Consider the following 23,813-nt stretch of genomic DNA (forward strand, 5'->3'; position numbering starts at 1 on the left):
CCCCCCCCCCCCCATAAAATGTGGCCACATGTCACCCAACAGCATCCTTGATCAATCAGAATTGTTTGCTTGCGAGAGAATCTGCTCTCCAAGGGGCAGATATTTCCTTTTTAAACAAAATGGCAATATAAACATGATTAAAATGATTGTGTACTTACTAAGTAACATATTGTTTTGTGTCCTGTTTGTTTGATCAGTTCATCTGGTAAACATCGCAAATTTTTGTCCCTGATATTAACAGGCATGACCAAATAAAAGGGGACAGGTCTATTGACCAAGTGATTAGGCTGGTTTGGCCCTGGACTGACATAACTTGACTGTTCAGGGATGAATGACTTATTACCTTCATCTTTTATTAATGGTCTGGTACAATTCCTAGGTGCAGTGCCTGGGTGTGTTTTGTATCAACAAGAGTCTTGTTTTCCCGATGATCGTCCTTCAACGATCGTCTAATCGAACCCCTTAGTTTTGATGTTAAGTCCCAGAGAAGTGATTAGAAAAGGCTGGAAGCATGTTGTGGTTGTAAGTATGTCAAAACTTATGAATAATAGTAATACAGACTATTTGATGTCTGGGTTACTGTTGGCATATTATTATTAGGAAGTAGCACATTGTGGTAAAGGATGTAATCAATGGTGTATTTTGAAGCACACAAGTTGATGCAGTACACCTTAAAAAAAGAATATTATTGACTACTTGAGTATGAAGCCGGTGGCAATCTTTGATGAGAACTGTTTCAGACATGATGTCATTTTAGTCACACCTGAACAATAGCGTAACCTGGTCGATGGAGGCCGCATCCAATGGTCTGTGTGATTCGTCTTCATTTTATTGAGACGGGGGACTACGTGGTGAAGTAGTTTTACCCGCTGCCCAGTCAGTCTTGGATAATTGTTGCCCTAACCGCTGTATGTGTAAGGTCAACTTTTCACATAGAATTCTGTGATATTGTTGACGGACGTATGATATCAAGAGGTCAACGTTTTTTGTTGTTGTATAAAGAGGAATTTTAGGTTTTCTCTTCTGTCTGCAAATAATGCATTTATGTTTTTTTATGCATTGTCGACTTTATAACCGGGGCTGTGAGGCTGCCGACACACTAACACAAATCGCTCCAGGAGTGTGTGCTGCATAGCTCTCGCTACTCGCCCAAACACCTCCACCCAAACACTATTCAGTCTCTCCTCGTCTCCTGTGTACTGCGTACGTATTTCCAGAGAGGACAGAAGAGACTCTGAAGCTACAATACGGCTGGATACCAGGCTAGCGTTAAGGGGCCCCCCAAGAAATGTTCAACATTTACAGTATGCATCCATATCAGTGATGACTTGAGAAGTTTAGCATATGTGTCAGCCCTATTTTGATACTTGCAGATTATCACCTAATTTTGTTCCATGTTCAGTCAGTTCAAATGTCAGGAAGCATTCAGATGACTTTATACAGACAGAAGTATTAGGTGCGTGTTTGAGGTATGCAGCAGGGCTTAGGGGTACATGGTCATGGAAGCCTTAAATTCAGGCTTGTTATTTAGCCCATAAAAAAAACGTCAGCTCTGGTTATAGATTTCCTTCTGAAAGATGACCTAATTATTTGTCCGGTTACTATCAGTCATATGATTTTGTGCCGGTGACTTGTAAGGGAATTCGATGGTCGATCTTTTTAATGATGCTATGACGGATTTGCTCAAGCTAGCAGTACATTGTACTTTTATCATTTGTCCAGTTACTATCAGTCGTTTTAAATGTGGGTATGATTTGTGCCTGTGACTAGTAAGGGAATTCGATGGTTGATCTTTAATGATGCTATGACGAACTGGCTCAAGCTAGCAGTACATTGTACTTTCAAACGCTGTCACGATTTACAGCACAAGCTACTAATTGGATTTATTGACCCAAGGGGCAAATGGAGTCAGATTATTGCATAAATGCAATAGAACAGTGCATAGAAAGTGATTAACATGCAGTGTCCCTATGGCGCAGGCAGTTAGCGACCTTTCTTCTTTGTCATACATTGATGAAATTCTGTGGATCCAGAGAGTAGAGGTTTGAACCCCATTCTTGGATAGGATGTTAAATGGACACCCTGTGTTTGAGGAGAGCCATACATTTGTACCTTGAGCATGTTAAAGAACCCAACACACTTATCAAAAAAGGGTAGGGGTCCTTCAAGTACATCTGTCCAGATATGCAGCATGTACTGTTAAGTACAACCCTGTTGTGTTATGCCACAGGGTAGTTAACTGGGTATGTAATACAAACAAAAAACATGACGACCATGTTTGCATGTTGACAGATATTTTTCCTACATCATGTGCATTATTGTATCTCTAAACACAGGCACTAGGGTCAGGCTTGGCAGAAAGTTTAGGTAGCCGTTCCATCTCCAGGCTCCCTAGACAGCTGAACAGAACCCGCAAGGGAGAAAGAGCTAGATCTGAACCTAGGCTGAGATGTGCCGGGAAGGAACTGGATAGAGTTCAGTTCCAAGGCCTAAGTCAGCTCAGGTAGGAATAACAGTGAGGATAGACAGAATATAGAGTCTAACGTTGATGAAGGTTGGACATCCAGGTAAGCAAAAACTTGAAAAAGGTTGGCCAGGTAACAGTTGCTCAAGCAACTGGATATGATTTTGGAAATGGTCAGACATTTTGGACAACCATCCAGGATTTTTTTGTCAGGGATACCGAGACAGAATGTAGACGTTGATAAAGATTAGACATCCAGATAAAAAGGTAGTCAAGGTAACTAAGCAATTGGATAATGTTTGGAAAAGATCAGGCATTACAGACAGCTTCCACTGGCTTTCATCAGTGACTAGACAAGCAGCTGAATTTACCAGCTCTAAACCTCCAAAATTGATACGTGAATGATGTAACTTGAGGACAATTCTAAGATGGTTCGTAGATTTAGATATGATGATGATTTGCTATGTAGCTATCCTTTCACTGAGACTTGTTTGAAAAATTGTTTTGCCTAACCAGCATGGAAACCCCAGACAGAACCACCTGTGGAAATGCATTTCTACAAAATGTTGGCATTTTAAGTCTAGACAAGATGGAAAAAGACATTGATTTGTCTTTATTTGGCTATAAAAGAAAGCCTCCTTTGACAATATGGATTCTTTTAACCCTTTAACCTTTTTACCCTTTACTTTTTTGTAGTACCAATTTTGTATTCAGGTTACAGGACCCCTTGATTGCTTTGTTCCTGCCTTGGTATGTTTCCACTAATATCCCCAATGTTTTAACAACCTATCCACATCTCTCCTGAGCAAATGAAGATGTATGAGGGTCTGACATTACCTGTCGTGCAGACTGTGTATAGCCTGGTATCCAGCCGTCATATAGCTCCCAAGTGTCTTCAGTCTCCTCGCAAATGCGGAGAGGACAGAAGAGACCCTTGAGCTACAGTCAACCCTGTCTGTAGCGGCCACTCAAGGAACAGTTACTGGAGAAATGTGGCCACAATACTGCCGCTGTATGGTCGCAATAAGCGGCAGTATAGTGGCAATAGTCATTGTTTCTTTATCTACGGGACTGGAAATCGTGTTGCTGTGACCATGTTGTACAGGTGACCACTACAGACTATTTCTTAAAGCTTAGGTCAACGGAAAAAATCCAAGGGACTGACAAAATGACAAAAAGTGACCGCAATGGCCAGGCGGTCGCTATGCAAAGGTGGCCGCTAAATGGCGCTAATACAGTACAGGTTTGATTGTATAATACGGCTGGATACCAGGCTAGACTGTGTACCTTGACAGTTGGTCCCACAGGACGCCGAAGCGATCAGACAACAATGGCACCCCTGAAATTTCAACTGCCACGACGATCTCATCCATTTTGCAAAGCTGACCTTCGCTTTGACAATATGGGCAATCTGTCACTATTCCCTTGTGTGTGGTATGAAATAAAGTCAGTACCACGAGACATACAATTTTTGTAGGTGAACTCCTTTCTTTTTTCCTTTGTCTAGATGTTCGTGATCTTGTGTGTTTGCAGTTATATTATGAACACACTGTCAGTAGAGTAGTTGGAAATGAGTATTAAGATGGTGTTGGAAAAATAGTAGTGGGGGATTCAGAGAACCAATTAATTAAATTGTTTTGGCCTTATATTAATAATTATCAATCTAAGTTCTAACTGAGGCTTTTCACTGATGCAACCTCTGACTCGCAATGTCTCAGAGGGGGTTCAAACCTCTGTCCTCTGGATCCAAAGAATTTTATCCATATATGGTGAAACACTGGGGTAGCAAACCACTTGTGCCAAAGAGATGTGGCCGCATTTAATTCAGTTCTAGGGGGAGGGGCAATTTCGCATCATTGCTTAGGTGATTTAATACATAAAAATACATGTACTAAATTATGAGTGTTGTAATTGCTTCTCGATCAAAAATTGTCTGATATTCTGAAAGTAGTGATCATATGATTAATGGACTGTGATGAGCTGAAGCAGGTACTGTAAATGCATTTAATTTCGGGGGGATTTAATTTCCTGGTGGCGGGAAAATGGAATTTTCGCGGCGTTTTTAAGTTCGCGGTAGCACCATACACTGTAGTCTCTTACTGCCATGGAAAAAATGTTTGCGGTGGTTTTAATTTCGCGGTGAAGCAGCCACTGCAAAAACTGCGAACATTAAACCACCGCAAAAGTTTCTGCATTTACAGTATGCTGCGGATGCTGTTATACTTACAGAAACTTGCAAGGAATTGAAAATAGCTCTGTACTTTACCAAAGGTCACTAGGCTGGCCAGTTAGGTCATTGGGCATATCTTTTACATGTATATAGATGGGCCATCAAGCCTGTCGCAGTGGCAAAGGGGTTAGTGACCTCACTGCTTGGTCAGTCATATAGATCATATTCCATGGATGGATGGAGGTTTCAGCCCAGATCTGTTTTTACTTTAGACATTCAGACTTTCAGAAGACCGTGAAGAAAACAGGATTTTAAAACATGTAACAGTATTCTATTACAGTATCTGAAATATGTATTATGCTATATCTAAGTGTTGATATGATAGCAGGGCCAGTAGTGATTGATGACTTGAGCAGAAATGTGACCTCAGACCCTTGCTACGAGGTCACACGTGGTTTAAAAGCACGTGCTCTGAGCCTCAAAACAAACTTAACTTAATCAGGTCACCGGGACACCAAGGTGTGCAAATATTTGGCATTCAAACATAAAAACAGTGGTTGGGAATACATGATGTATCTTTTCCCACCAAACTTAAGTCAATTTAGTGTTATTCTATAATATCCATAAATATGAAGACGTTGGACTGACCATGTTTGTTGCACTACCATCAAGAACAAATGTATATACAAAATGTATGATGTCATGATGATATCTGGATACAACCATTTCTTAAAGAGGGGTGTATTCTCTATCAAAACCTTAGACTTTACGTCTTTGTAATGTAACAATCTGAGCTAGATAATATGCGAACGCAGAATGACTTTCCCCCTAAAAGTAATGTTGTTTATAGAATGAACTTAGATTGTGTTCTTGCGATCTTGCATTGTCTTAAGAGGATCAAGTGAATGGTGTCACCCAAATTTGCAGAACCTGTGATGATGCATCTTAAAACGAGAGGTCAGTCACCTCGTACGTGAGAGGTCATTGGCCCAAATTCCATGTTGATGTCATTTTTGCATCCTGGGTATAAAACCGACAGCCACATGCCTCACAAGTCCGCTGGTGTAGCGACGTACTGGTTGTAATTTCTAAATGTTCAAGCTTATGTTCAAACGCCAAGATGGAATTGCTGACGTTTTTCACCGTGAGTATCGTCTGTGTCTACTTCTATGTGCAGGCTCTCGACGTACCCGTGGAATCACGAATGGGGAAAGTCAAGAAGTTCATGTCATCCCCGCTGTCCAGGAAGAAACTCTCGCCAGGCGCTAAACTGTTCGGAGCACCTCTAGAGGCAGTACCACGTGTTACAGATCTCAGCATACCCTCCATCGTCAAGAAAGTGGTAGACTTCATCACTATGCATGGTAAGGATTCTTTGCTGATGTTTAACTTTAAGTTTGCTTTTTGACAAAAGGATTTCGGTCGTGTAATGTACTAATTTAAACTTAAAATTTTTGTTTCACAAACATTTGTTTTCCTTCACTGAAAACTTAGTAGAAATCTTTTAACATATATGCAAAATAAGGAGATACTTTAATTATCAAGCCAGTATATATCCTTTTTTTTGTGAGACATAGCAAGTTTTTTAATTACCGTGAATCACAGCAGGCTCACTCTAATAGGGTATACAGTACAATTGTGAAGCATAGTCACTTTAAACCTTTGTAGCATGTTATTTGCTATTCTGAATTCCTCATTGAGTATCATTGGAAATCCTTCATGTCTTGTAGCCGAGCGCGAGATTGCCCCATAGTCATTGTGAGCGTCCATTTGTGTTCGCAGATTAGTTTTGCCAGACACTCTGTGAATACAATAGAACAGTCCGATGAACTGGTTGCCAAATTAAACCTCTCAGGAACAAGTCATTGCAAGCAAAGAATCCAGTCAGTTTACCTCTAAGCATAGCCGACCCTCTTAAATGTAACTGTTAGAAATGGTTAATCTTTGCCAGGACTCCCCCCTTTGGACCCTTATGCTACAGGTTACTCGAGTTTGAGGCGGATACATTTTGAAAATACATTCAGACCTAAAAGAAGCCATGACCGCAATGCCATGTCAGGCCGTTCTGACCTGACCGTACCGTTTTGCATGGTCATTGACCAATCAGCTTGCCTTCACCGAGGAAATTTGTGTCAGAAATGTAAAGCGTGTTGTCCTTACATGTAGGTATCGGACAAGAAGTAATCTTTTTCGTGAACGGAACCACCAAAGTGGTAAAGAAGACAAGTTTCGACAACACAGGCGATGCAAATCTGAACCCTTACATGTCTTTTTATGCTACAGGTTACATGAGTTTGAGGCCGCTACATTTTGAAAATACTTTCAGAACCTATAAAAAGGTATGACCGCAATGCCATGTCGGGCCGCTCTGACCTGACCGTAATGTTTCACACGGTCAGTGACCAATGCGCTTGCAATGACCTGGGAAATATGTTTCAGAAATGCGAACCGCGTTGTCCTTACATCTAGTTAATATTTGTAATACTCCCTTGACAATTGTATTTAAACTAGAAACCTATAGTTATAATTTTATCGTTTATCCATTGTTTTAACATGTTGTTCACAGTTTGCTATTGATGATTATTGAGAATTTTCCCCCCATAGACGTTTCCCCGTTGGAGCATTCGCCATTGTTGTACCAGGAGAAATGTTATGTCTATTGTTTAGTTAACCAGTCTACTATTACCACTACTAGGTATCGGACACGAAGGAATCTTCCGCGTGAACGGTAACACAAAAGTGGTGGAGAAGATGAAGACGAGTTTCGACAAAACAGGCGACGCGAATCTGGAAGAGTTCGGAGACGTCTTCTCCGTGGCCTCCCTTCTGAAGATGTATCTGAGAGAACTTCCCGACGCGGTCATCCCTGAGAGCCTCCACTCACAGTTTGTGGCTGTACAGGAAGGTATGGAGCATATCAGAAAAGATATTGTTTGTAAGATTCAAATATAGTTGAGAAAACGTTTTCACTTGAATGCAATTTGAAAATTTTTTCAGAATGTAGCAAATTTTGAATGTATCAAGATGAAAGATGGAAGTAATGCTGCTTTTGAATTAGTTTGAATCTGTTGCATGGATCTTATCTATTAAAGGTGACAAAGGAACAGGATAATTCAGGACAATGTGAGAAAAAAATTCAAGTAAGCAAATCAAAATCTGATATCTAAATGTTGACTAAGACAGTAAGAGAGAGAAAAGAAAGGATAATTGTATGTGTTGTGGTAAGAAAACAAACCATGCCTTCAGGCTGCATACCGGTGTTACAAAAAAAAGGATAATTTGCTATCACCTGTAGACATACCATTAAGAAAGAGAGGGTGTTATCTTTTCCCTGATCAGACATGTGCTTTCTCAGCACATGGCGATACCTGTTCTGAAATGCCAGCACTTCTAATCTTCACCAGACAGTTAACATGAGATGGTAAACTAGATAGTGGGTGCAATTAGGATGTTATTGTTACCATGGTCAGAGGAGGCCATGTACATGAGTGCATTAGTGGAACATCTTACTCCCTATAGTGTTGATAGCTTTGAAATTGCTTCCTATAATCTGTCTCACAGCAAGAAAGTACAATCAGTAAACTCTTAAGTCTAAAAGGACATCTTCTACCACGATACAGCCAATGTTCACTCGATTACTGGGCGTTTTTAAGGATTGGCTGATGAGGTTTGCACGCATGTACATCAAAGAGTCCTGTTTGATGTAATGGGTAGATTTTCAGGCAAACTAAGCTGAATGAAACTTGTTTCATTGTCAATAAAGTCAAAGTCAACTCTCTGTCGATTTTAAAATACAGCAAGTTTTTGGCAATCCACAAATTGGGCAAAAGGTCGTTGTCAATGTGACACCACCTCAAGCAATCAGCAGTGTAGTCCTATGCATTTTGAGATGCTGTTTTTGAAATGCATGCGCCAATTACTCCAAAGCAAAAACATGCAGCAGTGTTGATGTTGATGAAACAGCCCAGGACACGTGCACAGGAAGCACGAGGCTGTGTTTGATACCCAGCAATTCGCTGTATGTCCAGGGTAAATATAATTTCCAGGGGGGATCTGTTTGCATTCTGATAGTTGACTGGTGGTTTGGTGGTTCAGTTGTGGCCGTCCCTCTGTCTGTCACTCTGTGACCCACTTACATGGTCTTGTCTTGTGCCATGTGATCCTCAAACACGTGGTGATGGCAATGTATATTGTATATTTAGATTAGATACTTGGAATGGTGTTAAATTGCTGCACAATCATTTTTGATGTAGAGTTACATGTATATGAGGAAGCATGACTTAGGTGGGTGTGTCCTGGAGAGGTAAGGTGGTATTGGTTAGTTTAATTGAGTTGCTTGTTAACAAAGATCAGTTACTATAAATGGAAGCAAACTTTAAACCCAACCCACTATCAGCTTGCCTCTCAGATAGCGAGGGCCAGCTGGACAGTGAGTGTAAAGTTCATGCACGCTTGTAGCGGGTAATCGCTAGCAAGTGTTTCCTATGCTGCCTTTGAGGAGTTTGGTCATCCTATGTAAAGTTATTGGAAATTGATTGTTTCTACCATTGGTTGTTTTTGTTGTTGGTATTTTCCACTGTGTTGGCTTGTAGACTGTGTGTAGGAGTGGGTACTGGTACAGTGTACCATTTCTTGTTGGACTGGTCCTAAAAAAAAATCAGTGAACCGGATTTTGGACCAATTAGAAAATGATCGCATTATATCGGCAGCAGTTTACATGTTTTAGGGCTTACTGGTCCACGGGTAACTAGAGCGAAGAAGAGGTGAGTCGATAGTGATTTTTACCAAGTTTCTACAGTCAGACTTGATCAAATGTAACAGAGGCAGTGTCGTTTACATGAAGATAGGATTTTAAAACACCATGCCAGTGGAAGTCAGATACTCCACCAAACATAATCCTACATGTATATGTAGCTAAATGGACCATTTTTTTAGTATCACCCATTCACAAGTTTTCACAGACAATTAGGTCCAGGGTCAGGTCTGGACCGGGACCTGATCCTATCTGGACCTGGACCATACCTGTACCTGAATTTTCCGTATTGGTACCCACCCCAACATTTTCTAGTGTACCCATGTGTATGTTTTGGTTAACCTACTGGTTCAGTGACCTGTGTACATGTCATCACGTTTGGATTTCAACACATCCCTGTGGGTATACATGTATATAGGGGTTAATAATGAGCTGTTGAAAGGGCTTGAGTTGCATGCATGTGTGGTCCTGATAACAGAACAAGTAGTACTCTACCAGAATGTGTAATCACAATCTGACGGCTGAATACTTAGTATTATGCTGCAAAAGCCTCTTAGGGACATGTGGAGGCTAGGTCCAAAATACTGATTCAGAATGTCCTAGTATGATGCTAGAAAAATCTTTTTAGTGATCACAGATCAGTCACACAACTGCGAAATGTATTGACTTTTTATTGATTTGAGTAAAGTTTACGGGGAAGAAGTTATTCTTTACCTTGGCCCACCGTTGTGAGGCCCTGTTATGTAATCAAAAATACTGCTGCAATGCATCAAGTCCACCCTTCATCGGCGTCAAAGAGTACTTGAGGTAAAATAATACGCCACTCATATGGACTTGAATATTGAAGGTATTTTCCTTCGTTAGCAATGTCTGATGATCACATTCACAACAAGCGGAAATTTTGCGGACTCCAGTTGTTGCTGTCACATTCTTCCTGACCTTGTCAGGTTATCATGAAGGGTGATTGGACATTAGTGTGGAGTGGGGAACACCCCCAAAACCACTCAGTGCAAGTGGCAAGGGTAATGTAATGTAATGAGTGTTTTTTTAATGGGACCGTATAAGAGCAGCTAGCACTAGCAGGCTTTACTGGTTTTGAAGTAACACTAACAGAAAGCTATCCACCCTTCACAAGTGGAAATTTAGATTGTCAACTTCAAAATGAATAGATTGTATGGGATTGGGAATGTTAGTCGGCAGTATTTTTCTAAACCTTCAGCTTGCAGCCTGTGAGTTGGGAACCAATTCTGTCCAAAATGGAAAATTCACATTGACCACTACTGACCATAGAATACATGTAACCATGTAAACCTGTTGTTATGGTCTTCAATTGTAACCAACTATAATCATACCCTTAGCAAGCCTTAAGTATAACCTGAGTATCATACTACAATGTAGTTAGTACATCCAGGCTTTCATACCAGAGTATAGGAGCCCTGGTAAACTTAACTAAGAAGGATGACATTTTAAATACCTTAAGAATGCCATTTTCATACGATTTTTTTGACAAGACAGCACTATCCTCTAGATCTATGCCCCGGTTGCTCAAGATCTGCTCCCAAGCATTGCCTTCGTATACAGATTGACTACTGCTGACCATATAATGTACCTGTTACTGCACTCTTCAACTATAACTGACCATAATTTTACCCTCACTGACTAAGCCTCATGAATGACCTATTTTTCCCCTTTACTCAGTCGGTCTAAATCTGCTCCCTTTCATTGCATTCAATCATATTGACTACTACTGACCATACATCTGTTGGTGCAATCCTCAAGAATGCCCAGGCCCCATTTTTTCAGCAAATTTTTCAAAACACGATGCCATCTTTTCACCTCAGTTGCTCTTTAGCTTCTCCCATGCATCTTCATACTCTATTCCTCTAAGATGATGTATTAGTGACCCTTACACCACAGTATCAGTAGGAGAGACAAACACCCCTATCTTCTCAACTCATGTGGTTGACCCCTCACCTTCATGTACATTAATGCCATGTGGAGTGCTTGATTTAAGCCACCTATCCAACGTACATGTATCACTTGGCATGTCCTTGGCAGTGAAGCGGCAGTCACGTTCAGTCCCACGTTTTCACACATCTGATTTGTGGGGAGAGAGAAGGTACGTAGTGTTGAGCAGGACTGTCTCCAAATATTTTTCCGTCTTGTTTTGAGGCTCATGTTGTTGATTTTCGTTGTTCAATCTGTTTTCATAAGCTTTCAGAAATACATTTTCATCGATGATATATAATGAAGTTTGGATTTTTTGGACGGACAGGTTCAAATTTTTGTCTGTCTCGACAAGCAAATTTGTGTGCCATGACAGAGGGACAGGTCCTGGAGACAGCCCTGATCAGGGGTATCCTAGATAGTGCAGAGTATGTATAGTTAGAATGGTACAAGATAATGTACAGTTCTATGGAGTTGGTTTCCCGTGTTGAATACATGTATCGTAATGAAGGCAGTTTGTATGTGGTGTCACAAATCAGTTTCTTGCCTTCCTTGATTTTACAAATTTTTAGCGCAACATGTAGGGGGTTCTTTTTAACTCAGCATAATGCATTGTAGGGAACCCCCATGCAGACCCTCATTGATACACTCCAAGTTGGCAGAGGTTTGTACATTGTATAGATTTTGTAATTTCTAATCCCTACCTAGCTAGTGCAAAATGTTTATCAGGACTTTCATGATTGTCTTCTGCTGGTGTCATTTCAGCACATTCTGCTAGGTGTCTCTCTTTCAGATGGCCTTGTACTGTTATTGGGTGTTCAAGAGTACAGACCTGACAAATGTCTCTATAAAATGTTAGCTATCAGGGGAGGCCTATGGAATCAGTGTATTTCCTACAGGGTAACCATGATGGATTTTTATGCCCTTTTCAAGGGCGTTTTCATACACATTCTCATGCAGAATTAAGCCCCTGAATATAGTTTACTGTGATGGACACATGTTTGCTATGTCCATCTAACCTTAATTGTGTGTCTCCTCTTGAAAGATACATGGTAGTAAGATACTGTAAGTTCATTTAAGTTCGCGAGGTTTTTAAGTTCGCGTATTTCGCTGAGACCTTTGCTTCGCGAAGTCATCTACTCGCGAACATGCATGTTCAATATCGTCCCCCTCCCCACACCCTCCGTCCAAAAGATCCAGTCTCTGAAACTACGTGTTTACTATGATAGCAACTTATACCAATGACAAGACTCAATTGATAACAGACTATTTATTCTTTTCAAACCGAAATAAAAGTTGATTCAACACATATACGATACAGGGAGTCATTATTGTATAGAAATGTGCCACCGGCGACCGGAGGAAAAAGACACATGTCGGCTTTGTTTACTAACAAAACTTACGTACACTCCGTGACATGGCTACGATAACAATCTACTTAGTACATTATCCTAGTTTAACTAGATTTCTACAAGTTAAAAACAGAACAAAAAAATAAAACTGAGTAGTACCGGTCTTTACAAATACAAGTAATGGCTATGGAATTACAGCAATTAAGATTTACAGCAAATTATAATGACGGGGAAATTTTCACGACTAGAAACGTGGCAAACAAAACTCCGCTTACATGCCATAAAAAAAGACGTTCGTTTCATAATTCTGAGTTGGAACTACTGTAAATATCGGAGAGATAAACTCTTCACCTTCTTGTGTAAAATTTGTGTCCACAAATTACGCTGAAAGTTTAAAACTTAGCGCCGTCTTTCACGCCGAAAATATTTCAAAATGGCGCCCGCGTCGCTTGTGTTTGGCGTGGGTATCCCGTCAGTCTATGCGGCAAATGTGATTGCGACATATCAGAGGTCATTGTCCCTGTTGCGTTCCGTGCGCTGTCGTCAAATCACGGCAGAAACAGGCCGAAATGAGCCCAACAATGAGACAGTGGCTTGGTAGAAACACATTTTTATTGAGTACACCTACTTTAGACATTGTTTGAAGGGTAACTATGAACTCTAAGGCGTAAATTCCGCCTTTGACGGCATGACTAGTGTTGCGGTGTGGGTGGGAGGGGGGCACTCGCGTTACCGTCATAGTACCGGATCGTAACTTTTGAAAAATATTTGAAACACCAGCTCGCGAACTCAAAGATCTCGCGAACTCCCGATTTGCTCAAACTCGCGAAATTAAGTGCTCGCGAACATAAATGAACTTACAGTAAGTGTGCATTTTGTACTATTGAGTCCTGGTGGAGATCGTGGGCTGAATACAGATGTTTTAAATGGATCAGTGACTGTAGGTAACCCACAGAACTGCCTCTTTGATATTAATGCCTATAGGGAGAACCTTGTCAGATGCTGTTAATATAAAATATGTACGTAGGCCAATTTACTCTCATACTCAAGTCAAAATTTATTGGTCCTTTATATAGATTATGGTTATATCTTTTTTCTTCTTGCATTTGGGAGGAATATAATCTTAATATAATCAAGAAGGCTATTGTAAAAGAAAGAAAGAAAGAAAGAAAGAAAGAAAGAAAGAAAGACCGATGTATTTGTTGTCTTCACTCTGGAGAATTTTAAAGACACATGCATTGTACATGTTACTCATTGTGGTTCATTTTCAGTGTACAGAAATTATTTTTCTTTGCAGACATTTTAGGGATTTTTGACAAGTAGGATCTACTTGCAGATACGAATTGGATCCGTCATTCATAGCCATCTTATCTTTTTCTTTTCAAAGTACGTTCTAGACCGCACGTCCGTGGTATTTGACAACCATGCGATGAGTACACGTGACACGCTGCACGCAGCATACCAACTGGTTATACAGTGATTGGTACTGAATCCTCTTGCCATAAAAGCTCATGTTTGTGACTCTGTAAGGAAGCATCAAAGCTTGCCTGTCTTAGATCTTATAGTCCAAAGTATACACAGCGGTAAGGCAGAAACAACTCTGCCCACAGACTTGCTGATACGAACAGGACAGTCTCAGCCTGAATCTAGTGGTTGATTTTGTACATCCTTGTCTGAAGAAAGGTTGAAAAAGTAGCTGTGTCTTTTCCATCAAGCTAACAGTCTATACGTAGTTCTGTCAAAGGTAGGTTAATTAACTTTTGTCTTCCTCTGTGGATATGAATAACACATGTAATGTATCTGTATGTGTCTGTGTTTGTATGTACTATGTATGTGTTTATATCTGTGAATATGTGTAGTACTATGTAAAATTGACAATGGTTTGATTTACACGCTTTGTGTTGCTCAACTTGAAGTCGCTGAGCTGACTTGGAGCTATTTAGTTGACTCCAACTTGATCTAAAGATTGTCAAAGTGCATTCTCTGAATGTTACATATATCTTGAGTGGATGATGTATAGAATATGAGATTAAATTTATAACGTGTGTTAATCTAACTAAGCTTGCACTGAAAGAAGAGATGTGCATGTATTCTCCAAAGTGTGCTACAATCTTATAATATTATTGATAAGCTGCAGTCTGACACATGAAACCCAACACCATGCTAATGCTCATCCGTGATAAACGGCGGACAAACAGCAATTTATTGCATGCTGGCTACGATCTGGTTTTCTGACCACTCAGTTGGGTCATTGACCGAGTGTGATGCCCCAGTAATGGCCGTGGGGAAATCTCTCATCTGAGTAATGTCCAAATGTCCAGGGGTATTTTTGTATTTAAGGGCAATCAACGGCGATGGGATAATCATATGGCTGCCTGTGCGGACCTGTGTTGTATCTTTTGGAACAAAATTTTGTTTTGATTTACATTACAGAACTATCTGAAATGTATGTACAAACGTATATCTTAGATTTAGAAATATGAGATATTCTTAGCTATTGAGTTTGGCCATTCACGGCTCATAGATAAGAGGTTGTTTTCTTGTAGCATGTTGTTGAAATTCAAATTCAGCACTATTAGTAGCATTTCTTAATTTTAAACTTGTTTCTAAAATGTTTTTGGGCAGAAGGACACTTCCCTGTTTAGAATCTAGTTTGTCCTTCCATCCATCCAAAATGCCTCAGCCATTTCCTCCCCTTAATCAGAAAGGTCAAAATTTTTGTCAAGTCATCAACAGTACAGCAAAACTTTTGTAGTTTTGAAATTTGCCCCTAAAATATGCATTGCAGAGGGCTTCTAAGTAATCCAAAATTATCTTGAACTGTCCTAGATAATGTGTAACTCAGTGAGTGAGGGTGCCCTCAGCACTTGACAATCGTACATCTTTGCTACAACAAGCTGAGGCGACAATGAAAATTTATCACTGAAAATAACCCTGGTAGTTAACAAAAGTATTACATAGTTCAAATGTCCCACCAGTGTAAAAAGTTTCAAGATCATCATTGTTGTCCTTTACAGGGGTCATTAACCCCGTCCTTATGGAGTGTGATGGTTGTAAGACGTTTGAAAGACATTTGAAATTCGCCCCTCAAAAAATGCATTGCAGAGGGCTTCTTAGTAGTCAAAAAATTATTTGGAACTATTCTGGATAACTTGTAACTTGTGCCTTCAGCGCTTTTGACATAGATCTTTACTTTGACAAGCTGAGGCGACAGTGAAAATTTAGCACTGAAAACATCCCAGCTAGTTAACAAATGTATTGTACGGTTAAAACGTACTTCCAAGTTTCAAGATGGTCTAACATGATTAGTTTAATGTGTTCAGATTGCATGCTGAACCCTACAGCTAATGTAACGTTGTAACAAAGGTTCAGACTGTTTCGTAAGAAGTCCTTTACAAGGGTCATTGACCCCCTCCTTATGGAGTACTGTAAATGCATTTAAGTTCGCGGGGATTTAATTTCACGGTAGCGGGAAAAAGGACTTTTCGCAGTGGATTTAAGTTCACGGTAACACCATAGACAGCAGTCTAATACCATAACAGAAAAATATTCGCGGCGGTTTTAAGTTCGCGGTGAAGTGGTCACTGCGAAAACTGTGAACATTAATCCACCACGAACATTTCTGCATTTACAGTATATGATGGTGGTAAGCTTGTCTGCATCGTTATCTGGATGGATGTCCGACAGAGGAACCTGTGATATTCAGGACGATCGATAAGGACCTTCTAGCTTCACATGGCTCTGCATGTTGTTGGGATTACAAATCATTTAAAGTATTTTATAGTTCAAACTTCCTGTCAGTTAAAAAAAAAGTTTCAACATCGCTTAATTCAATGTTTCAAATCTGCATGCTGAACTCTCAAGCCATTGTAACACTGTAACAAAGATTTAGAATGTTCAGGGTTTTGTAGTGGTTGTCCTTTACAGGGGTCATTTACCCCCTCCTTATGGAGTCTATGTAGTATATTGGTGGTAAGCTTGTCTGCGGCCTTACATTATATCTTGATGGATCATCAGTCGACAGAGGAACTTGTGATATTCAGGACGATCGATAAGGACATTCTAATATCACATGGCTCTGCATGTTGTTGGGATTACAATAGAAGGGCACACATCACTTTAGGCACTGTCTAAAATATCATGACTGTATCATGTGGGGAACCATGTTTGCAAGCTTACAAACCATCAATATCCAGGCAAATGTACCGGTGGCATAAGGAGTTTAGCTGGCCAAGGAGTGTTCTGAGCATCATACTTTGGCCAGCTTAACTTTTTATGCCACCGGTAGATCTGCCTGGAGATAAACAAAACATAATTTCTGGCTTATGATAGCCAGTGTAACTTTTAAAGGTGGAAGGTAAGGTGGGAGGTTGAATAAATGGAGACACTTAAAAGTTTTGAAGGAGATACATTCCTACCCTTGTCAAGTGTTGCACAGGTTGTGACATAACGGGGTTAAAATCTAAGGCAAGTCATTGGTGATGCGGCTGACCATGCGTGTTTATGAACTCATTATCATGCCACAGTGTTCTAAGAAGGGATAAATAACAAGTCTAATCAGTGTCTAGCATCTCAAGAATCATATTTATGTGTGAGTTACATCCTGTTTATGGGGGAGAGTTGATCAGATGGAGGCGTCACTAGAAGTCAAATCTGTAACTGTTACAGTAGTAAGGTACACCCATGGTTGGACTTAATTATAAGAGTGACATTACTGGTGTAGGCTTGGGCATGTTTCTGTGTAAAAAAATATGTTTCTAACTTTCCTCTACACCTTGGCTTTAACCTAAGACAGGCAAAAATGGACAGCTATTTCTGTTCACTACCTTTGTACCAAAACTGCACTGGAATTATTATCATATTATTATCATCATATTACACTGTATTATATAATAACTATCATTTACCCCTTAACAAAACTAGCACCAAATGAATCTTGAAAATTGAAGATTTCTACTTATTTTTTTAATACTAGACGAGAGGTATTTTTTTTCAATATTACAAAAGAGTTTTTGGCAACCAAGGTTGTCATTCATATTCATAAAGGCTATAATCAATACATGTGGCTATATCTGTACTGCTGCCCTTTACACTTTATAGCTGTCAGGAAAAGGTTCTTCCCTGTTTAGACATGGTGGAACATTTTTGCAGGATGAGCCAGTGTGGGTAGGGTAAGGCTTACTACTGGTATGGGAAACAGTAGCCAACTTGGACTTGTTTTGGTATTTGAACCATGTTAACGTCAGACACCGCAGCCCAGTGCTGGTATTGTATACGTGGGGATTCCTTACCAGTGCACTGGGCTCAAAATACTGGGTGCCTAATAGAGCTGTGCATGTACCTAATGATGTGTATTCATGTGGGCACACCAGAGCACCTAGATGTAGATATTTGTGTGGGTTATGTACATAAATGTACATAAAGGTACTATAATGTAATTGTACACTAGAACATGTCATATTCTTGGCATTTAAAATCTATGTAATAATATAACCTATAATTGTATTACTTCTCAAATTTGAAGATAGCAATAGGATAATTAGATTCTAGCAATGGAGAAAGGCGTTTTTTTTATTATGTTAGGTGACATTGTGCTTTATTGTTTGTGTATACATCTATCTGTACAAGTACATATTTCGGTCAGGACACCAGTGTTAATGATGCCCCATAATGAGTTTGGAGCCCTGCGTGATGTGGTATGTTATGGTGACGTGTTCATTTTGCAGTTACTGTAATGATTGCTAGTGTTTCGCTTGGAGCGACCAACATCAGTCACACAGTGCAGAAAGCCTGTAACTTTGGTTAGAGATATGATATTCAAGAGCTAACATTTGTCACTACTTATGTAATTGACTTCTATAGTCAAGTCAAGTTTATGTGTTAGTCAATTGCATGAAATTTACGAAAGCTCTAAATTTTCATGGAGGTATGAGGTCGCCGAACTCTAGTTATCTAATATCATTACTTATTACAGAAGATTACAGATTAAGTACAGTGCATTTTCATATTATTATGGCACGACTTCTGGTATATGATGATTGTGTATCAGGAAATTGAATACCTCCCACGCCTTACTGTATATTTAGTCAGTACACCAGTGCAGACTGGTCTGGACCTGTTCTTGGAAGGGTCAATTGCAATGTCTGTGATTGCCCTATCTTTTCTGTCATATTACCAAAACAGGTGGGATAAACCATGTTTAATGAGGGATGAACAAATAAAGACAGCACTGGCTTTTGCATCTGACTTAAAACGTGTTGAAATTTTTCATTGATAAAATAAGTATACCTTTCATTATTTCAACAGTGTAACAAAGCTTAAGTTAAGCAAAATCCTCACATAGCAATGAACATATTGTGTGTTCCTCCCCTTGTGGGAGAAAATGGTATGTCCCAAATGATAAGGAAACCCTTATATGTAGTCCTCTGCTACATGCTTGTTTAGAACTCAGAGTTGTAATTGGCCATCAGCGTGTTGATTCGTGCAAGAATACAACGGCCCCTTTGCCCAGCTATTCGAAAAAACTACGGTAACTGTTGATATCCTCTCTGCACATGGGCTACATGTTTTTATTGCAGTGCTTGTTGCTGAATCGTTGTGGCCAGGTCAGCTTCGTGGTTAGCGTTGCCAGGCAAAACTTGATGTGCCACGCGTCCTTCATTCCTGTTCTCTCTGTGTTGCAGATTTCCTGAACGATCCGGTGGAGTGTAGACGACAATTCCGGTAAGGCTGCATTTCACTTTTTTTTTATTCAATAATAATTGATGTATGTAAATTATATGAAAGAGTTTGGGGCCTTTTTATTAGGAGGCTTCAATTGGCAGTTACAGTTAGATGTGAATGGTGTGGAAAGTCGTCCTGTGTGACGTTTGGCAATGACAGTTTTACTAGCTCACCAATTCAAATTCATAATGAATAGCCAATATGTAAAAGTAGCATCTTTTGTTTCATGGAATCCACATAAAAAATTGTACATGTATATATTGTTTGATTTTTGTATGAAAATTTGTTTTGTTAACATTGTCATAAACATACACCCGTTTCATTGCTGCAGTCTACTAGAGTTAATGCTGGCCAATATATATGATATATTGATGCGTATTAAATTTAGCCTGATTAAATCAAAATAATGATTAAATTTCGGCATGCAAAAATTAGGTGTTTGAAATAAAGCCCAGCAAGACTACGTGCTATACAAAAATCATTGAAATGGTACTGAACAGAAGATGATTAAAATCTCCTCCAACCTTTTGAATATGTCAGAGTTGTTTTTGACCGTCGTAAATCAGTCTGACACACAGCCATAGTGTAGTGCCCTGATAGTCTGACTGGCGGATACAGAACTACGTCATCGTGTTTATTCCTTCATGCCCAAAAGGGCAAGGCGAGAATCCTGACATCTCCGAGCCACTTTAGTACTTTTGCTGAGATAACATTGTTCCACAAGGGATGTCTGGTTTAAAGTTCAGCTATTTCTGACGTGATGAGAAATTATTTCCTTCAGGTATATTGGTATTATTTATTGAGACCCAAGACCTGGTGAATTCCCAGCAAGTTTTTGTCGAAACAACATAGCATAGTCCCAGGATATCCCAAAGAACAGCACAAGCTGCCTTTCCGATGTCTGGTTTAAAGTTCAGCTATTTCTGACGTCATGAGAAATTATTTCCTAAGGGTATTTTGGACTTATTTATCAAGACCTACATGTAAGACCTGGTAAATACCCAGCAAGTTTTTGTCATAACAACATAAGTCCCAGGATGTTACAAAGTGCTTATGTGAAATACAAAATGTAGCAAAGTTTTACTTTGACCAGTACCAGTATTGCATACACGGTAAACCAGATCAAGTCATAACACACCAGCACAGCAGCACAACCGATGTCTGGTTTAAACTTCAGCTATTTCTGACGTCAAGAGAAATTATTTCCTTCGGGTATTTTGGAATTATCTATTAAGACCTGGTGAATACCCAGCAAGTTTTTGTCAAAACAACATAGCATAGTCCCAGGATGTTGCAAAGTAGCATTAAGTTTTACTCTTGACCAGTACCAGTATTGCATAATCAGTAAACTGCATCATGGTGTAACACACTGGGTTTTATACTGAACAGCATAAACTGCATATGCAGACAGATTTAAGTGCCTTTCCCAAGGAATCAAAATCGGTGGCATATCAACAGGACTGAACCCAGGACATGTGTATCCGTATCTACATAGCTGGTATAACCACACCAGCTGAACACTTATCCTCTGATCCGGTTATGGGCCAAACGGCTTACTGTTATGCCACACGACTCCGCTGTTGCCAAGTTGATTCCGACTTCTGAATGGGATGCTCACGTCTGAATGTCACTGTTGCAAGATGCTCGCATTTGTAATGATAATTTTATTGACTGTTTGTTCTCAGTCTACTGATTGACAAGCTACCGCCAGAGCACTCCTGTCTGCTGAAGTACCTTATCCAGTTCCTCGTCAGGGTGTCCTGTCAGTAGAACGGGATGCTCACGTTTATATAATTGTATGTTCCCAGACTTCTAATTGACAAGCTGCCACCCGAGCACTTCTGCCTGCTGAAGTACCTTATCCAGTTCCTCGTCAGGGTGTCCTGTCAGCAGGATGCTCACGTTTGTTTTATGACAGTGACAATGACAATATAATTTACATGTATGTAATTGTATGTTCCCAGACTTCTAATTGACAAGCTGCCGCCAGAGCACTTCTGCCTGCTGAAGTACCTTATCCAGTTCCTCGTCAGGGTGTCCTGTCAGCAGGACACCAACAAGATGGGCTCCATGCAGTTGGCCATTGTCTTCGGACCCAACCTCTTCAAGTACGTACCTTTTCCTATTGCATTTAAGTTCGCGAGGATTCAGATTCATGGTAGTTAGCGATGGTTTTTAGTTCGCGTAGTCACATCTACTGTAGTCGCGTACTGTTATGGAAAAATATTTGCGATGGATTTGAGTTTGTGGTGAATTGGTAACGTAGAAACCGCGAACATAAAGCCACCGCAAACATTTCTGCATTTACAGTATATAATTACATATCATCATCATATACATGTAAAACATTTTTTTTTTACTCGGCTCGAAATGCTTTTTTCTGCATACCTGCACTGGTGCAGGTAACGTTGAAAATTACCTGCACCAGACAAATTTTACCTGCACCACTCTGAACTTAGGAATTGTGGATCAAACTAAAATTGTTCAGGAACCATTGCTATCTTTTTCTTTTATACTTCTTGGGTGGTAACAGCCAATGCAGCTACAATGCACATACACCTACATCATATGACATTTATGTATAAAACCCAGTACATGGACCAGTACAGGTTAGGTGCAGGTAGACACCAGAAATACCTGCACAGCTCCAATATTACCTGCACTAACCTGCATATGCAGGTGGTATTTCGAGCCCCGTTACTAGTACATATACATGGTAGGGCGTCTCTGATTTTGGCATGTCCCTTGCAGGTGTCCCGACGGTGTAGCAGGTCTGAGGGAACAAGGCATCACCAACCAGATAGTCAAGAGGTTTATCGACGACTACGACGAACTACTTCTAGAGGAGGGTGAAACGTCACCTTATTCATCCAAGTGTATCCAGGTGGGTTTGGTTCGTTAGCAGGCTTCTCGTTAATTTTTAAGTATAGCTCTTGGTATAGTCTGTCTTAAAAGCAGGCTAATAGTCCTTTCTTTCTCTCTCTACAAGTAGTTGTTAATGAAAAACATCTAGATTGACACGTCTATCTTATATATTTCGTCATCCTGTGTTGTCAACTATCTAAACATGACAAAGACACCTTCCTGTTCATCTTTCTTTAAATGCTGCACTTCAAAATCATGCTTCTGCTCGACAATTTAGCTTTGTGATGTCCCAAATATGCAAATTAAGTGGACGTTATCAGCGTTTCTAATCCTTCTTTGGCTCGGCTGTCCCCATGCATGGTGGCCCAGGTGAAGGAACGGAAGACCCCTCCCCCTAGGCCCAACCCCACTTACAAAGAGGCCCTTAAAAGGAAGGCTGAAGAGGAGGAGGCTTCTCGTAATGGCCAGGTGGTTGACACACTTCTGTCTCTGCGCTTCAAGGGCCTTGGGGGCTTCGAAAGGCCACACTGACTTTATTTTATGGATGACATCCTCGGGACACCCCAAAACTAATGTGAGGGGGCGAAAAAAAGAACAATCCAGCAAAAGAAGCTGCTAAACTACGGGACTAAACATCCAGACCATTCTTTCCTAGGCTTGGTTTGTTTTATGTTCACCTCTAGTGAGCCTGTAAGAGATAATTGTCGCCATTTCAGTTGTGATTATATTGCCCTTTCTTGTTTGAAGATTGAACAAGAGTGCTATAGCCCCATGCCCTGACCATGTGCCCTCTTACCCCGGAGAGCAGATCCCCTGGCAAGCATGAAATTCTGATATAACCAGGCATGCTGTTGTGTAACACGAGGCCACAATTTTTTTGAGAACAGGCGAAAATCAGTGCGTGCATGGATGTCATCCATAAAATTAAGTCAGTGTGGCCTAATGGAATATAAGGGTTCTAAATCCGATGGCTTGAAATCCGACTTTCACTCTTTTGTCACTACTTGCATCAAATCATAAATTTCCAATTCAGCTCTCACTAGTAACATGATCAGAAAATATATCCACACCATCTTTTTATTTGCTATATCTCTTATGATATTAATGTCTTTATCAAATATGATTTATGCAGTTTTTGGTACACATATAGACATAATTCTAACTGTACCTTTTCAGAATTAAAGTAAAAGATGTTCACTTTATATAGATTTTGAAGGATAGAACTTAGAAGGTAAATGGTGACTGACACAATTGCATTTACAAGTACTATTATTATTATTCAAAAATCCATTATGAGATACTTAAAAACTATGTTAATGTACATAGAGAGCATTAGTGCTATTGAGAAGCAAATTAGGTTTATACTCAAACTAATGCAGCTGTACATTCAGCCGTTGCTTCAATTTGAAGATTTCTTCATGTCGATTTTGAAATCATTGTATTATGAAAATTTTGGTGAAATGAGCCATGAAGTGCCACATCATTACAGCACCTTTAGAATGATTATCTTTCATTTCATTGCAAGAGGCACTACATGTA

General features: G+C 40.0%; 1 protein-coding gene across 7 annotated transcripts in view; it reads left to right on the plus strand.

Moving 5' to 3' along the window:
- The window catches only part of LOC118412696 (protein FAM13A-like), a 61,359-nt gene that overhangs the window by 11,756 nt on the left and 25,790 nt on the right, over positions 1-23,813 (plus strand). For 5 of the 7 annotated variants that reach the window (XM_035815717.1, XM_035815714.1, XM_035815716.1 and 2 more), the window contains exons 4-9: positions 5,812-5,998; positions 7,330-7,539; positions 19,370-19,409; positions 21,374-21,517; positions 22,161-22,293; positions 22,644-22,742. In XM_035815717.1, the coding sequence (XP_035671610.1) occupies positions 5,812-5,998; positions 7,330-7,539; positions 19,370-19,409; positions 21,374-21,517; positions 22,161-22,293; positions 22,644-22,742 (813 nt within the window). Of the gene's footprint in view, positions 1-2,336; positions 2,504-5,811; positions 5,999-7,329; positions 7,540-19,369; positions 19,410-21,373; positions 21,518-22,160; positions 22,294-22,643; positions 22,743-23,813 lie in introns of all 7 variants that reach the window. The other 2 variants (XM_035815718.1, XM_035815720.1) reach the window with 2 other exon arrangements.

This window comes from Branchiostoma floridae, chromosome 3, assembly GCF_000003815.2.
Source record: "Branchiostoma floridae strain S238N-H82 chromosome 3, Bfl_VNyyK, whole genome shotgun sequence".
Classification (NCBI taxonomy): Eukaryota; Metazoa; Chordata; class Leptocardii; order Amphioxiformes; family Branchiostomatidae; genus Branchiostoma; species Branchiostoma floridae.